At 41.7% G+C, this 19,042-nt stretch overlaps 1 protein-coding gene across 3 annotated transcripts; it reads left to right on the forward strand.

Moving 5' to 3' along the window:
- Positions 1–38: 38 nt before the first annotated feature.
- Positions 39–14,926, forward strand: epn3b (epsin 3b). Of its 3 annotated transcripts, none has more exons than XM_020083760.2 (12): positions 39–406; positions 5,645–5,700; positions 6,817–6,975; positions 7,227–7,310; positions 7,686–7,983; positions 8,254–8,372; positions 9,264–9,350; positions 11,478–11,601; positions 11,748–11,918; positions 12,040–12,120; positions 13,606–13,899; positions 13,995–14,926. In XM_020083760.2, the coding sequence occupies exons 1-12, from the start codon at positions 388–390 to the stop codon at positions 14,291–14,293; spliced, it is 1,791 nt and encodes a 596-aa protein (XP_019939319.2). In that variant the 5' UTR covers positions 39–387; the 3' UTR covers positions 14,294–14,926. The 3 variants fall into 3 exon arrangements, with proteins under 3 accessions (XP_019939319.2, XP_019939321.2, XP_019939322.2); XM_020083762.2 differs by having other exon boundaries at positions 11,751–11,918; XM_020083763.2 differs by lacking the exon at positions 7,227–7,310.
- The last annotated feature ends 4,116 nt before the right edge of the window (positions 14,927–19,042 follow it).

Consider the following 19,042-nt stretch of genomic DNA (forward strand, 5'->3'; position numbering starts at 1 on the left):
CTGCAGATGACGCGCCTGCGTCCCCCCCTTGCTTTTTTACGCTGCTGTGCTGTGCGCGCCCGGTGTGCCGGTGCCGCTGTACGCGTGTGTGACAGGAGAGAGGGAGCGAGTGAGCCGTGCGCTGTGGATGATCCTCGTCCTATGCGGATTTCATCGCTGACTGACCGCCTGAGCCGCTCGCATCATCCCGGGAAGAGGCCTGGATTTAGGCGCTGACACCCCCTCATCCAGGGATCACTAAACCCTTCTTAGTGCTCGGATCTGCTCCCACGTTTACCGAACATAGCTGCGGGTTGGATCATCGTGGTTGCCCTGCTTAGCAGATCCCAGCAGAGGGGATACTAACGACGCTGAGGAGGAGGAGGAGGAGGAGGACAGCGAGAGGCGATGATGAGCAATGGACAAGGTGAGAAGCTGCATGTTCCCACACGTGTTGTTATTCCTGCCAACACCACCTCTGTGTTGTTGCACATGTGTGCTGCGGTGTATTCAGACATGTCGCCGACCTACATGTTAGAAGGCTCCAGCAGTCGGTGGCTTTGCGCAGGAATGTGCCGCACATGGAGGAGACCCCCGCACAGACGATCTACCGCAGCAGGAGGGGGCGTGAGTGTGTGTGGATGTGCGGGATTGTGGGCTGGGGGGGTAATACATTATGCAGACCCACTATGGGCGCATCTCTACTCTCCATCACCACCTGGAATGTACGGTACACCTGCTTCCGCAGCACGCATGCGCAAACGTGACTGACGGGATGACGTAGGTGTTGGAGGAATTTTGACGCATCAGGCCGGTTTATGTAAGAAAACTTGAATCTATTAGTTCAACAAAGATTCACTATTTCATCTTAAAATGCTGCTGGGACAGAAGCGGCTCTGTGCAGCTCAAATGTCCATCTGGATTCAGAGACTGTCTTCTGGTCTCAGAGGGAATTAGTTTGAATTGGTTTCATTTGAAGGTAAAGTTTTCAGCTATGAATCAGAAGAAGTGACCCCATCACGTCCCAGTAAAATCACAGTGGGTGCTGTCATTGTGTTACTCAGCTCCACAGTTTGTCCCCAGATGACTTCACCACCACCACCAGTCTCTGTCTGTCTGTGCTGTTGTGAGACTTTCACATGCAAACTCTGCAACAATTAAAGGTTAGAAAACTCGCAACTTACAGCACTAGATTCTTAATTTTGAGGCCAATTCAATCATCTAAGTTGAAGAAAATCCTTTGTTTTCATTTTTAGTTCTAAATGCTAACATGTCAACTGTAACATTTACATGTAGACTTGAAGATTTGTCTGTCGCCACGAACCAAATTGAATTTTTAATGTGAATGGTAAATATATGGTGGCCGAGACGTCTCACACAAGTTTTAAAGAAACATGTAAGAAAACCACGCAAGAATAACGCAAGAACCACAACCCAAATTGAAATTCACAACACAACTACAACAACCACAACACAACTACACACAGCAGAAACACACCCACAGTGGAAGCGAGGGACATCTGAAAAGGAAGAACATACTTCAAATAGACCAGTACATCATGATACTGACTGATTTGTCCAGGTTTTCACAAATGACGGCGGACCTGAACACAGTGAGTAACTCTGCACATTTCATTGTCAACTTCCACCATGGTTGTGTTTCCTTTTTTGTGGCTCTTGCGGTTGTGTTGTAGCTTTTGCATTTTCCATTTGTGTGAGACGTCTCAGCCACCATAGCAATTGGCTGTATATATTTAGCAAATTTCTAGTTTCTTTTTTTACTGCAGCCAGCCACCAGGTGGCAATTCAGGTTTTGGTTTTGCTTTTGGGGTTGGCATGTCGTCCATTTCATTTACAGTCTCCGATCAGAAGCCACTCAGTAAAGACTAGTCTTCCTAATAAAAAAGAACCCTGTATAGCCACATAGTTTTGAGGGCAACTTTGCATATGAAACTTAATAAAGTTAGCTGGAGAAAATACTTTGCTAAGTTTACAAAGCCATTAAAAATATCTTTTCCACATTTTATTTTTAAATTATAGTAAGCCGTGCAATTTCAAGTTTTCATTTTTACAGGGCACAAAGTAAAAAACATTTTGTTAAATGTTATACATCAGGAACACAAGGACACATGTATGTATTTGATGTTGTCTTTGACATCTGGACTATTCTTAGTAGCCTGTAGGCACTTCAAATAAGGTTAATTTTAGTGTTGTCTCATATCTGATATATGTGGCCTTCACTGGTTATATTCCTGTCAGCACGGATGGAGTAGGATGAGAGTTTGTGCAGCACATGCTTGGTCCAGACCTCACAATAATACTGAAACAAGGAAATTCCTTACATTGGCTTGAAGTTGCCACTCATCAATCTGTCACACCTTCAGCTTCTGCCATTACCTCAGGATTCCTGACTCCCCTCCGTCTGTATGAGAGTCTTAATACACACACAGAGTTTATATTACTCCCACAGTGTGAGTTATCAGTTGTGGTGTTGGAGTCAGATTCAGAGATAATAGTTTCAAACACCTCATATAGTCGACAGCACCAGCCTTTAATAACCTTTGTGTTTCTGTGACCGAGCTAAAGATGATTGTGCAGAAAGGTGATACTGCTTCAGGTTGCTGAGCTTCACTTCTTTCTTTATGTCCTTCGCTATCTCTCTGTCTCTCCTGCGTATACACGAACACTAGGAGACTCGTGTTCCTCTCCTAGTTTCTGTCCGTATCCCTGCTGTGTGTGTCTCAGGTGCTCTGTTCCTCTGCTGATGTCGGCGTTTCAGCAGGACGGGGCATCCTGTGACTTGTTCCACTGTGACATCCTCTTTCAACTGCTGTGAAGCAGCAGTGGACCGAAGCATCAATTAGATATCTGCATAGGAAGGATCATAGCAGTAATAGCCAGTGCATGATGTTGTTATATACTGAGCCAGACACAGTGGATAGGTTTGTGGTCAGGTCTGCTGGACACAAGCTCAAGGATCTGATAGATCTTGGGGCTCATGAGCTCCTGCATGCAGTTACTGCCATAAATATTTCTGATTATACTGTAAAATCTAAGTTGATCATGCTTAAAAAAACATCTAGTAAACCGACCGCCTTGAAAAAGGTGGGTAAGTAGCTATTAGTCTTAAAGCTAGGGTCGGTAATCCTGGAGAAGCTCACTAGAGCAGGCTACACTTGAAATGCAACCGATCCATCCCACCCCATCAAAGCCACACCTCCAAAACACATGAATGTGCAACTGCTAGAAGCCGACTAACTTCTGACTATTGTCTCTGCTTCAGCCGTGTTTAAGTCTCTCCTGCTGAAGACTGTGGTCAGGAGAGCACAGGCAGAGCGCAGGCAGTGACAGACAGGTACACTAACCATCATTTCATTCAAACTAACTGAAATGATTGGTTTTATGTTTTATTTTCTTAATTTGTCAAGTTGATCTAGATTGAAAATGGCAAGTGAAATAAACAAGTGAAATTCAAAGTTTAATAAAGCAAGTTCGGCTGATTTACCGAGATGGTTGTGTTTACTCAATCTGAATATACTAGAATTATTAATTCCGGGTAAATAGCTTGAGCATTATCATCCATGTTGACATTACAATCCAGAAGGATACTGTGATAGACAGACATTTCTGAAAAGCAGGGACTCAGAGAGAGTGTTTTTGTGAGAATTTGCTACACGCGTTTTTTTATGAACTGTGCACACGTCACTCATGATAATACATACAAAATACATCCTTCACTTCAGCAACTTCACCCACTACAATGAAAAGACCTGAAATCTGCAGCCACATGCCAAGAAACATCTATAAGGTATTAGAACACAGCCCAACTTAACCCAACATCTACCTCCAACACGCTACAATAATGATGAAGGATGGTTCCTGTACTGTTCTATTACACACGTTGAGCTCCAGTTTACACAAGTGAATGTAGTTTAATACCTGTTTTCAGCAAAGCAAGTAATTAATATACAAAAAAAGAATATGATTTGAATCAACTGTACTACAGTCATGTAAGTAAGCACAGGTATGACTTTTTACAACATAGGAGTGGTTCTTTACTGGGTTTGCACTCTGTAGGCGTTGCTCTGAAGCAAAAAAATCGAAAGAAATGGAACATGTTACACTAAGCTGATGACTGATGGGAAGAGGTTTAGTTTAGTGAGGTCAATCTCGTTCAGCTTTGGTTTAGTGGGTTAATTATGCTCCATGTCTGCGAGCGCTTATAGTCGCAGGAAGAGGGAGAAGTATCACAGGAACTCTTAATGATCAATTCCCTCATGTCCTCTCTGAAATATGAATTTGGCAGCGAGAAATGGGTTGTGTGTGTGCGCACAGATGGTTGCGTGTGCGTGTGTGTCTGTGTTGGCCTGAATAAAATAAGCCATCAAGAAGCTTCATGAGACACCTGAGTGCCACAGCTTTTATCTGACCTACTTCCTTCTGAGGGGGCACAGATTTTTGATATGGCTCGTTGTATTCATGTTAATGTAAAAAGCAAAGAATAATGAGAAAAAACAAGAAAATGTATACTTACAAGAGAATTGTGATGTTTTTATGTTTTCTTCATCATGGGCAGGTTAAATATTTTAACTGTGAAAAGCTGAGTATGGCAGCTCTAATGGAGCCAGTTTCTCAAAATGTAAACAAGCTAAATCAAATTAAAAATGGCAAACTTCCATGGCTCATGTAATAGCCTGTTACATGAGCCTTTGTCTTGTAACTTTCAACTTATCTCAGAAAGAGTGTAGTAATTATCTTTGGCTCTGACCACCGAGAAGGCAAACTACAATCGTTTGTTTGTCCACTGGCAAGCAATATCAAATCCACAGCCAGAAACCTTGCTAACACACAGTTTGAAGCTCATGTCAATAACCTTAGGGAATCTTGTTACTTTCACCAAGGAAATAAAGCCAAAATAAAATCATCTTTCTTCTCCTGACCCCAGTTTTATTAGAGAGCTACTAACTCCCTGTGCTCCAGGCAGTAATCTATCATATTCCCACCCTTGGTATTTTTTCATTAATCGAGCCTGGTAACTAAGGGAGACTGAGGAGATAAGACTTGTCAGCACTGTTTTTAAATCATCATAAATCATTGCTTAAAACATTTTGAAAAACACTTCTATTTCTCATGAACCATTTTGACAAACCCAAACCTATGACCCATAAAATACGTACATTTTCACTTTAGGTCTGACACATTTGTGATGAACCTGTTTAACCCCTCAAATAAGTAATTTACTGCTAGGGAGATATATAATAATTATAATAAGATTTTATTAATAAGATACTATTATTACTATTATTATTATTATTTATATTATCATTAATAGCAGTAGGGTCCTCACACCAGTCAGTGATTAGGCCTTAAAAAGCAGCATTACTCACTAAATCCATATTGGTTTTGAGAAAGGGTCCAAGTTGTCAAACTTGGAATTTATGTTGAATCAGATCAACCTTAGAAGAGAAAGGCATCATTAGATTTCATTTATCCTCACATGCTGCCTTTTTATGTTTCCTACAGGAGCGCCTTTTAACTCCTGACAGAGAAGAGGGGGCTTCTTTGCTTTAGCTACCTCTCCAGTTCCACGTTTACCTGTTGAGCATTTACTCTTCACTTTCTCTCCCTCTACATCCTCCATCACCTATCACCATGACAACCTCAGCCCTGCGCCGGCAGGTGAAGAACATTGTGCACAACTATTCAGAAGCAGAGATCAAGGTATTACAAATATTTTTGTGTAGTGTTCTCTTTAAATGCTATTGATGTGCATCTGTTTTAAGTGTTCCACTTTGAGGATAAGTTGTCTGTTGTCTCTTAATATACTTGCTTCTTGCTTCTTGTCTTGGATACTGCTGATGATTCAATGGGTTTTTTCTTCTATCTTTATTTGAAAGCGTGGTATTTCAGTTTTAAAGGAGCACCTACTGATTTCATGTTCAAATTTATGCTTGCACTCAAACAGCCCCAGCTAGTGCTCAAAATGAATGCACTTAGATATTTTGTAGCTTGGACATATTTCCTGCATTATAGCTTTAGCTTTTTTCTCCTTTTCTCCATATGTACTTAGATTTCTCCTCTGCTATTGGATATTTTTCATCCATGTCAGCTTTACGTCTTTGAGAGTTCTGTCCGATCAGTTACTTTAATTGGGGTCATGCCATTAGCATTAAAGGTACAGTGTGTAGAATTTAGTGATATCTAGTGTTGAAATTGCATGTTGCAGCTGAACACCCCTCACCTCACCCTCCCCTTCCAAACATGAAAAAGAGCCTGTGGTAGCTTCAGTTGTCATAAAAACTCAAAAGGTGTTTAGTTTGTCCAGTTTGGACTAATGTGAAAACATGTCAGCCTCCCTAGAGAGGACCCCCTTGATGTAAATATAAAGTATTTGAATATAAAGGGAATTTTCTGGGGTAAAGAAAACTACAATTCATACAATTTAGATGAAACAAACTAGTGAAAACATCATTAGGATTATTCTACATTAAATTTCTGCCGATAGTTCCCTTTCCCCTAAATCTTACACACTGGGCCTTTAAGCTAACACACCCACAACGAAGGCATGACAATTTAATTTATCAACGCCACACTTGGCATTCTATGAGTTGCGGGATTTGAATAGACTCAAGCAGAACAAATCTAGTGCAGGGTTTTTAGAGAATTACAAAAGCTGAATGTGAAATCAAAAAGACCTACTCTCACACTCAAAGACCACAATCTTGAATAAATACAGGAGAAAACCCATATTATTCAAGATGAGTTAGAAAATGATGTGCGTGATATGTAAATAAGGAAAGAAATTGATGTTTTGCTTCCTCTGCTGGTGATGTGCAGGTTCGTGAGGCCACCTCGAACGATCCATGGGGCCCATCCTCATCTCTCATGTCCGAGATCGCAGACTTGACCTTCAATGTGGTGGCGTTTGCTGAGGTCATGGGCATGGTTTGGAAACGCCTCAACGACAGCGGCAAGAACTGGAGACATGTCTACAAGGTGACCTCAGTGGATTTGGGCATTTGTTAGATTTAATTGTGATTTTGAATCAGTAAGTGATCTCTGCCTGTTTCTCTTTTTTTCTGCTTCAACTGTTAAATGCTTGACTGACCAGCTGACCTCCCACCACCACCAGCAGTTTCATTTGATAACATTCATGTTTTTTCTTCCTCATTACTAAAGCTCTGCTCAAAGCTGTCAGTGAGTGTGTAGCACAGAGCATCAGTGTGGTAATCAGTATCTGCTCACAGGCCCTGACTCTGTTGGATTACCTGCTGAAGACAGGATCAGAGAGAGTGGCTCAGCAGTGTCGTGAGAACGCGTTCACGATTCAGGTACCGCCTGTAACTGGAGGAGAACCTTGGTAATCTGAACGCCTCAGGAATATTGTCCGTTTGGAACATCAGTAGTTGTTACCCTGGCAACTACTACTCTTCCTTGGGTCTATATTTACAGGAACACAGTATAATCACCAAACGTTACGCTGCAGAAGACAGAAACCACCTTTCAACTCAACACTAAAATACTGAGAACAAACTAAATCACTAACAAACTAATTTCATAACAAATAAACTATTAACAATATCATTACGCTCCTGCAGATCAGATTGTTGAGATTCTCTTGCATCGTTATCACAACTTGATCTGTACATTATTTGAAAATTTCCTGTTGATTAAAAAATGTGTTTTGATTGCATGTGTGGGCTCAGACACTGCGTGACTTCCAGTACATGGACCGTGACGGCAGAGACCAGGGGGCTAACGTGAGGGAAAAAGCTCGCCAGCTGGTGTGTCTCCTGCGAGACGAGGAGCGGCTCCGCCAGGAGAGAAGTCAAGCCCTGAAGACCAAGGAGCGAATGGCTGGTGGGGGCAGCGGAGGAGGCGGGGGTGTGTACGGAGGCATCCCCCCGTCTTATCACCCGGGTAGGCGAACGAGCCAGCCCAGCATGTCTGTGCTGTACGGCGAGGAGTTCAGCCGCTCCAGAGGCTCTCCGTCCTCCTTTAACTGTGAGTTTTTAAAGATAGAAGTTATCCTGAAGTCTGAACAGCATATTTTCTTGTTGTGGCAATTGGTGAATAAATAGATTAAGAGTTTAAAATGCACAGTTGTATTCACGCCACATCCCTACTGAACTGCAATTTGCACCGTAGCCCAGCACTGGATGGATTATCAATACTGCAGCATAGGCCTGAAAATGTTTAAATCAGCCAAACAAACCTCCGCACACACACACTCTCACTCCTTCCTCAAACACTCTCGCCCGTTCCCCTCTGCAGCCTCGTCGTCATCTCCTCGTGCCGCCTCAGACCTGGAGCAGGCCAGGCCTCAGACCAGCGGGGAGGAGGAGCTGCAGCTCCAGCTCGCCTTAGCAATGAGCAGGGAGGAGAGTCAGAAGGTAACACAGCATATACACACACACACACACACACACACACACTTATAATGATAATGTGTGATTGCCAGCATCCTCCCCTCTGCTACACACACACAAACACACAGATATGTGCTTCCATTCAGAGGACATTATTAGGATTAGCTTATTGTTCCCATAGGGAAGACAAGTCCCCATAACTTGACTATGAAAACAGATATAGGTCCCCACAACATGAGTAAGCCCTGGGCTTCACACACACACACAAACGCACTCAAACACACACACACACCTACACACACACAAACACACACACACCTACACACACAAACGCACACACAGTCCTCTGTTTTTGAGCCACAGATGTCTCATTGCCTCTCGATGAATCCAATTATTAAAAAAATTGTTACAAATTGTAAATTCGCCCACCATCCTCTAGCGTGCCCTTCCTTCCCCTGTAACCATAGAGATGATGATGAATACATAGACTACAGATTGCTTAAGAGCCAAATGCAGCATGAGCAGGTACACAGAAACACCTCACTCCTTACAGCTCTTTGTCAGCATTTTTCAAACTCTGCTCGTGTGTCTCTGTATTCTATATTATGGCTCTGAAACTATAAACTTATTCCTTCCCGACATTCTTTGTTGGCTGCGTCTCCTCCTTCTCCTTCCCACACAATTTGTGTTATAGCTTCTATGTAGTTTCAGAAGATTTTTGTCCATGCTATGCTTTTTGTCCACTAAATATTTCAGCAGCACAAAAAAAGGACGCTGGTGCAATGATCTGCCGCCTTCATTTGGATGGACAAAGCCAAATACTGTTTCACTAATGTCAGCGTGTGTATGTGTGTGTACCTCCATGCTCATTGCCGTGGCGTTAATATTGACGATGTCACGATGCCGCCCCTGCAGGAGCAGCGCTGTCGCCAAGGAGACGAGTCTCTGTTACAGAAGGCCCTGGATGAGAGCCGGAGAGAGAGCCAGTCAGGGACTCAGGAGGTGAGTTTGTGAGTGTGTGTGCGTGTGAATGCTGCATGGTGAGGTGGGTGGGTGCACTTGTAGGTGGCTGTTAGCAGGAATTTAGAGAATGAAGTGGAGTTTATGGTGTGGCGTGATAGGGAGGGAAAACAAGAAAAAATAAACATGGATCATCATAATGAGGGAGGGTTTGAGAGGGAAAGGGGAGAGCGGAGGGAGGAGAAAAGTGCCTGCTGAATGATAATGACCCTGTCTTGTCTAACCTTGAGCTCGGCATGACATTTCCCTGAAAGCCTGCACTCCTTATCTCATAGCACACCAGCTCTCTCCCTCCTTGGCCTGTCAACAAGCCATTCAGGATCCCAGGTCATCTGACGTAAATGTCCCGATGGCTTGTAATTGGTCATATCATCATTATCGTTATTCTCAGATGCCACATAAAAATAACATGGACATTTGGTTTAGAGGAAAAGAGGAAGAGAGCTCCAAAATGGTTCTCTAAGCGTCGTAATACCTGACATGATTACAAGGTCAGATACATAGCTCATTGAATTTAGTGCAATTTACAGTGGGTGCATGTTTGAAGACCTATATTGTGTTTGATCACAAAAAAATCAATTAACAAGTAAATCAGTTATTTAACTTACATCAACTCCTGCATTAAAAAATGGGAAATATGCAAATATTCAAGTTTGACCACCGAAATTCTGCTCTGAGTGCACCAGTTGTTTCAAGTTTCCACATCACACCTTTGTATATGAGTCTGTGTATATTGGACTACGATTGGGCCTTCATGTGATATCTGTTACGGCCAAATCAAGCATGTCGCCTGTGTTAGAGCTTCCTTCATCCAATAATCAGAATAACCCAAAAGTTTAGTTTTAATGATTGAGACTTAAGAGAGATAATCCAAGTTATGAACTTTCTAGATTTAATTTCTGACAGAGGACATCATGTGTTCAAAAGTTAGATCCATAGTTTCCTTTGATGTCAGCCCTATGAGCATATCGATCGGGCTCTATGATAATCCATCAATGACAGCGGCTGCGGTGTAAAATCATGTTTTACTTTTTATTCTGTGTAAACTGCATTCACACAAAGGAAGGATCAGTGTTGTCACAAAGACACAGACTGTGCAGGTACTGTAGTTTAGAACAAACTGCTCTCCACATGCTGCACTGCAGTCTGCTGCTGTGGAAGCTCTGCTCCTCCAGATGCTGCCTGACAAATTTATGAAATGATGACCCTGTTTCTGACTTACCTCAGGCACTTTTCACTTTCACTGCATTACGTAATGGATTGTCACTGCCAGCATGTGCACCAATAACAATTCAACACACACGTTATAGACAGCACCAAAACATCTGGAATGGTCAGCACTGGCTTTCAGTATTAAATAACAATGGCCCTTAAAAATGCTCTTGCTGTTCTTCATAAGTGATCTCAGTAGTGGCAGTGTTATATTGTTTCTTAATAGATTTGTATCAGTATCTATAACCATTTGTTATGTGAGCCATCTTTTTCTTGGTAAAAGAATAAAGATACTGTCAGTGGGAGTTCAGTAAACATGTCTTTCAAAATCATGTATCTTCTAAACACTAGCACATTTCCCTTGTCTTGTCTTAGTTTGGCTTATCTTAGTTTATTTATCTTAGTTTAGCATATTTTAGCTCAGCTTTTCTTATTTGTCTTTGCTTAGATTAGTTTAACTTGTCTTGTCATTAAATTTCATGAATTTACTGCTTTGTTACAGTGATTATTTTCCCCAAACATAATTTGAATTGTTATTTTTTCATCTTAAGCGGTGTGAGAATTTTGTCAGCCAATAAAAGAAAGAAAGTAAAAGTTTTTAGTTAAACAGTGTTAGTATAACATTTTATAATCGTTTCCAATTCTACTTGATTAACAGACATTTACATCATTAACTCTGAATCAACTTCACTTAAGTACAGTCTGTCAAGCTCTTTGTCTAAATATGGTTTAATAGTTTTTTAATGTATCTGTTACACAGTCATATTATGTAGTTAAAGTTCCCATCTCATCAGGGTTGGATGCATTTCCTCTGGCTCTCATTAAGAGTCCTCCTGTTCATTCACACAAACCTGGAAGCACATAAGAAAGTGTTTGATTGAAAGGATTTCTCTGCAGTCAGCCATGTTGGACCTGGTGGACATATTTGCCACGTCATCCGAGCAGCCGCCTCCTCCCAGTGACCCTTGGAACTCAGCTCAGCCCACCAATGATGTCACCTCTGACCCCTGGGACTCTGTAGGTACGTGGCTAATCGCAGACACACCAACACATCCCCTCACACATCAGGTCAATATGACGCGAGACCTAACATCCAATTATGTCTTCTCAAATTCTGTGTTTGAGTTTTTATTTGGTTTGGTGTCTTTCGTCTATTTGTCTTCACAGCAGTTCACAGCAGCACTCCTGTGATTGGTAGCCCTTGGACAGCCCCTCCCTCCTCCTCCAACGCGTCCAATCCTTGGGCCCCATGTGCCGACTCAAGTGCAGACCCCTGGGAAGGAGCGCCGGCCTCCTCTAGTCCTGTAAATCATGCATGGGACAACCCAACAGACGGAGGTACAGGACGCTGACCTGCATCACCAGATCTCCTCAAAGTGAACATACACACTGACTGTACTTGACAATGTTTGTCCAAAAATGTGCAGCACTTTGCATCAGTTTTCAATTTCTTGTGCAGATGTCGATGGGACAGATCCGTTTGCTGAGCAGGAAGAGGACAAGCCTCAAGTGTCCTCTCCTCAACTGGCTAGTCCAACAGGTATTATAGTACAGGACACCAAGTACTGTACTGATGTTACAGCACATTTGGACTCTACAGATGATATAAGTCTCTTGCAGACAGTGGTCGCCTTTGTTAAAACTTTTTTAAAGACTTTTAACACATGTCTGCATAAACATAGGTTTTTAGTTTTCTGTTTAATATAGTCAAACAAAATAACCCAACAAATGTGTGTTTTTTATTATAAATAGCTGCATAACATTACGTTTTTAGACCTCTATAAATAATTCAAATAAAACAAGTCAGTTGACCTGGTCATACCTAGTAGATACACTGTACATAGACAGAGGAAATGACAAGGCAGAGTCATTTAGCGCATTTTATAGACAAAGGAACAGTTGGTATCTTTTACCTAAAAGATGTGAGGAAGGAAGAAAGAAATGAATCAAAGAACCTAAAGTAAGATCCTCATGGTCAGTAGGATTAGTTTGAGGTGGTGGAAAAAACAATCCAAGGACCAGACAGAGGCTGCTGAAAGAAGCGGCTCTCAGTCAGCTCTGTGGCCTTGGGTTTGGTTCTTTTGTCTTCTCAAAGTAAACCACAGGATATTTTGGCAGTGGATATGTCATTATATTTGAGCTTTTCAAAAACTGATCTAATAATCAATCTCTATATGGGATGTATATATTTATAGAAATCCTCTGAAAACCATGGAAACAAGTATCTCCATCAGCATGTAAGTGCAGGAGGTTTTCCCAAACCTGGAACCAAATGTTAGGGCGCGTACCTCACAGGCATACTGAGCAGGTGCCCGGTCCAACTCAAATATATTTATCAAATATTAATTACAGCGTCACAGCAGGTGAACTAACTTACATCTTTGCTTAGTCCATTACTGACATGATGTTTTTAATTATCTTCTATGACACATGTATCCATTACATCATTTCATTACATGGTCAAAAACCTTTAGCGATCTACACCTCACTTGTCATAACCTATCACAACATTATTCTAATGCACTAAATAATAGAAATAGAAACCGTAACCTAGTTCAATGTTTAACAATGTACGGTATAAATTATTTGACATCACTTATGATGGACACTTTTAATATAACATGAATAAATTGTTACAACACAAGTTTTTACCATAAAAGGATGTGTTCATAAGTGACTCTTACAAATAATAAACATGATTTTGATTTCCCCGTTTGATGATGCAGGATGACATCACCATCACAAATTCCCTGTTAATCCATAAAACATTTTTCTTTACTCGTCTGAGTTTGTTTGTAAAAAAGTCAGTGTGGACACAAACCAGAAGTGAAGTGCACCACTAAATGATCTGGATTAAATGAACCATGGGAGCGAGAGCATCATAGGACAAGGAGACCTGAAGCTGCTCTGGTTCCTTGTGGTCGACCAGCTTCTTAATAAGCCAGCTTTTTTAAGTTTTTCACCCGTGCAGCATCACACTGCATCATTTTTTCCCCCATAACTTTCTTTTCTCTTCCTGATGCAGATGCAGAGCTGTTTGGGGTAAACCCAGACTCGGACCCGTTTTCTGCAGTGGATTCTACAACCGATGCATTTGGGGCTGATCCTCCTGTGAAACCTCTGGTAAATGGACGAGAGTCTGACAGCCCCGAGATGTTCGACCTGACCCGGCTCGCACCTCCGCTCAGCGCACCGCTTACACGTGTGTGTCGGACCCCAGAGGCCTTTCTGGGACCTACGGGGGCCTCGCTGGTCAATTTAGATGCTCTGATACCCACCAACCCTCCTAGCAAAATGCACAACAACCCCTTCCTTTTAGGTAACAGACCATTCAAGAAGTTTAACTTACAAAAGTCTTACTGGTGTTCTATTTAAAATGTTTTCCAACTAATAAATCTTGTTTTTTCCCCTCAGGTCTGAGTGCTCCGTCTCCCACCAACCCCTTCCACTGCGACCAGCCTCGCCTCACCCTCAACCAAATGAGACCATCCTCCACCTCCCCGCTGCCCCCTCACATGCTCTCCTACAGCCCGTCGCTGCCTCTTCCTCTCTCCCACCAGCCGCCCATCCTCCCCTCCTCTCTTACGCAGCCTCCTGCAGGACTCCTGGACCTCCCCTCCAACCTCCCCCAGCCCCTGCTCCCTCTGTCTCCGCGACCGGCAGCCCGCACTCAGTCCCAGATGCAGACACACAGCCACAACCCCTTCCTCTGAGACTGCTGCACCCTTCTAACGACGGTATGGACTCTTTTTTAGATCGGTCTGTGCTGACTACAATGACTGCAATTCAAATGAGCCTGAACTGGATCGTGGTCTGATGCCATCGTGCACACTTGAAGCGGATAGAAACACGAACTGGATGTACTTGTGTCTGTCCCAAGACACGTCAGCTGCTATATAACCTGAACTCTTGAAGAAAAGCTAACTCACACGCACACACACACACACATACACACTCAAACTTGCACTCAGGCGCACATTAGGGTGCACACACATCAACCTCATGCACAGACACACGCACACAAGACTTAACAGGGTGCATCTCAAAAGTCCATTAAATGTCTTTTTCCCCTTTAGCAACTCCGAGCATCCTTTTCTCCACACAACACAGAGACTCGGATGAAGCCACACACACTGATTGTCCACCGAGATTTCCCAGGATCCTCACCGCTGCTGCTTCACCGACGAAAGCATGAATGCATCCCACCACCCCCACCTACCCCCCGAGAGTCCAAACTATTCTATCCTGCTGAGCACCTGAGATGAGTTATTCAAATAAATCCCGTTTTTTTCCCAATGAGTCAAATAGTATCTTGAGATTTCTTGGCACAATTGAGAATCAGTGGAGATGACCCAAAAGTGTGTTTCCGTAAGACTTTAGAAAACATGCAGCACTGTTCAAGAACTAATTGACTCAGGTGGTCCTCCCTATACATGACAATACCTATTTTGCATTTTACCTTGTTACCTTGCAAATGCAACAGAATCTACTGCATCTATTCTACATCTTTATTGTAGATGTAAATTATTTATCCTGTTAAAGGCGAGTGGATCCAAAAGGATTTAGATGGATTTAAAACAGGACTAAACCAGCCTAAGCTACACCTCAATATCTCAATCTGGACCTAAACTGATCACTGATTGTACCCTCTTGGACCCGCGTGCCTGCCTCTACAGCTGACCCACAATGCATTCCCGGCTGGTTCACATTGGCGCCGTCGAGGAGGACCTCAGGGAGACCGCTCTGTCCCTCCTCCAAAGAGATTCAACCTCACTGAATCAAAAAACACACAGGGAGATGAATGGATATTTCAGATGTGAGCGTATAAACGAGGGAGGTGAAGGAGGAGGGAGGGGTAAATGAAAGATGAACATAAATAAGGTGAAGTGATCACAGATGATAAACTGATGCGTTGAGCAGCAGCTCCTCGTTCACTTCGGTTTTAGGAACAAGTGAATCTATTTGGTCGTCACTGCACTGAACCTGGACCTGAATGTGAAATGCCTGCCTATATACACACAGGCTCAGTACATATGTATTTAATAGAATGAAACCTATACAGTATTATGAGATATTATACCAATAAATGAATGGTGTTTGCATTATTATTTTCTCTCTTCATCCAGTACATGTGTCATTCATTTGTTTCATCACAGCTGGTTATTGAAATATTGAAATTATAGAATAATATAAAAAAATAGATACAGATTTGGTGCTTATAGCTTCTCATGAGAGATTTGTGTCTGTTTCTCAGACATGGAGAAACATAACTTCACACAAGCATATATCAAAATGTTTCTACAGCTGCAGAATTTTCTATCACTCTCACAACCTTGAATCTTATCTAGTGTTTCCTTCGAAACACTTCACTGTTTCTAGGGTGTATCGCTGGATGCTGACATGCTGCTGATAGACACAACAAACAGGTGTATGGCCTTCATCAGGTCATGATGAAGGCCATACACCAGAGACTGGCTTCCCCTCAGACAAAATAAACCTTCACCTTAGTTTATTTACGTGGTTCAAGTCTGCCTGTGGGATCAATATTATGTCATTTGACGCCACACGTTTTTATCATTTGAGCAAAGATAGCATTGTTTTTCTTCTTTGACATAACTTCAGGCCACAACAAATACATTGAAAAGTCTGTCCTGAAGCATTTATGAGTCTTTGACCAGGTAACTCTTTATACCGAGCCCCTGTTTGAATCTCATCTCCCGTGCTACTGCGACATCTGCAATATTAGTGCTACAAAAAATATATTGTTTCAAAATAAATAGTCAATTTAACCCAGGTGTCCACAACCCCCAGTATATTACAATACAGTGAATATAAATATCCTCAAGGGCCTCTTGCTTGTAAACAGATGCACTGAATCGAATATAATATTCTCTGAAGAATTGGGCCAGCTACATGAAAGATTTTACCAGTGAGACTGTCCAGCATATCTCCCTGGAAACAAAATGTCATCTCTAACAGAAATGACAAATTTATTCATGAGTTATAGCAAAGTATTGGTTTGTTTTTTACTCGTTGTGAAAACTAAAGAATGAAAACAAGAAGTTACACTTTTACTGGGGATCATGGGATGGTAAGAATTCATTAGATGTTTAGGAATAGAAAGATTCTGCTATAAAACTAAATAACCTAAATACACTTTAATTGTCAAATGACTTGTTGGCTCTAATCTGTACTCAAAGGTAAGTGTTTTTTTTCAGTTATGAGTAGTATCTGCAGTTTTTAATTTCAAACTGCAGATACGTTTCATGATATTAAATCCTTCTATTTTAACAGAGAGTAATTTATCTGTTATACCCTTACATCTTTCCTCTGTGTGTCCTGAAGGGGGAGCCACAGCCACAGACCTCATCACCCGTCACCTTCCAGGAGCAGGAGGAATCCTGCAGGGAGATGGAGCAGAAACAGAAAGATCCTGAAGATGAAGAGAAGGAGATGGAGCAGAGAAGATGAAAGAAACTGATGTGAGCAAAAACAAACTTTACAAAACTAGTTTTATCTTTATTTGATTTTATATTTTTTATATCTCTAGTCATTTTAGGTTTTACTCTTGCACTGTTTTCAGTTTTTTAAATACACTTAAATCTGCCGTACCATCATTTCACAGGCTCTACTATCTTTGGTATTTTGGATGTGTTAGTAGACACAATACCTTATAAAAAATACATTGCAGATTAGATATAAATGCTGCATGAAGGAATCAATGAGGCTTGTCAAGCATTTTCTGCTGTATCATGGTTATTTACTTGAGTGTCACAGACTCTGCAGATTTGTACTCCTCTGCAGCTCCTTCGCACAGTCATTGAAACTTTAAGCTAGAGGAAACTCTGACACCTGGTGGACAGACGATGCAGTTTGTCTCACCACCTGTTTTCTGTGTTTCCAGTACAGTCCATAAGGCAGTGTGGAGGCTACCTCGAGGCCTGGAGGTGAACCTGGCTCCTGTTTGAGAAGTGTGAGGAACACAAACATAAACACAAACACAAGAGAGTGTTTGTATTTTCACACGCTCGTTTTCTGTTATGCATGTGTCTGATTATGGAGAGTTGGTGTAAGAGCTTCCAGCAGATTGCTCCTTCACTCTTTACAGAACAACCTCCATGTCACAGTACAACCTGACTGAAGTCGTGATCTGTGGCAGTGGTGAACAACTGGAGGACCATAACAAGGCCAGTTTCTGATCACTGTCACTTTATATTTCATTTCTTGTAGCCGTTCTTTATTTGTTATCTGTCTGTAAAGATCCCAGAAGACTTCGTTGGTTATTTCTGAAATTGTTCTTTCTTTCACAGTTTCACATAAAGTGGAAACACTTTAACTGTTTTATCATATACTTAAAAAATAATGATTAAGTGTTTTCTAATATATTGAGGTAGTGTGAATAAATCCAAAAGGTTAAGTGTGATTGGATTAAATTAAGTTAAGCTTTAGCATAAATATAAACATTAAACACATAACTTATTTAATCCAATCACTGTCAAGTTATATGATGTACTCACACAAACTCAACATGATAGAAAACACTTAATTAAATGTGACCCTTTACATTCAACTTATGTCAAAAAGTTACATGTAAATTTAATATGTAATTGACATACACAGAGTCACAGTTTTAGGCATAATTCTTTTTTGAGTCCAGCCCTTACATCAAGAAGCCACCCACTGTCTTCATGATGTTCATGGAGGAGAACAAATGCTGTCCCTGAAGTGGACATCACAGTCAACACAGTCCTTAGACAGAGAACACGTGTCTTCACTCTGTTTGGACATGACCTCAAATGCATCTCAGATGCATTCACACACGTACATGGAGTTGTCCACTTGGAATCGTATCTTGCTGGATGGATGTGTGAGGGCCAGTGTGTCTCCTGTCTATGAGTCTGCATGTGTGGCTTTCTCATGAAACCCAGTCATGTCTGTAAGGGCAGACACACACTTCCCTTCTCATTAATGTTCTGTCCAACCAAAATCAAGTTCAGTCTGATCACAGACTCAAACAGCTGCAGTCTAGACCTCCACAGACACTAACTTAACTTGTGTGCAAACTTGAAACGCGACGTCACCATGTGGTGTTGATTGATGGAGGAAGGGAAGAGAACAGGGGTCTGAGTGGAGAATATTTGGCACAAGTGTGTGAGACCTTGTGGACGAGCAGTGCAGAGAGATGGAAACACAGGAAAACAGACTCATAGACTGGGCTCGTAACTTCTGTCTTAACCTCTAATAATCAAGTTAATCATGCATCATTGGCCTCTGTTAGACAAAAATACAAAATATCAGGTTTCCTTCCCCTAATGCATCACAATAAATGGATGCTTTCTCAACCACACACACAAGAAAACAGCCTTCATTCAATTCCATTTAATGGGTGTGTGTTTGCTGATCAGAAGAACCAGGCCAAAGTTTCCCTTGGTTTCAAACAAACTTAGAAAGAAAATAATTCC

The sequence above is a fragment of the Paralichthys olivaceus genome, chromosome 8, assembly GCF_024713975.1.
Source record: "Paralichthys olivaceus isolate ysfri-2021 chromosome 8, ASM2471397v2, whole genome shotgun sequence".
Classification (NCBI taxonomy): Eukaryota; Metazoa; Chordata; class Actinopteri; order Pleuronectiformes; family Paralichthyidae; genus Paralichthys; species Paralichthys olivaceus.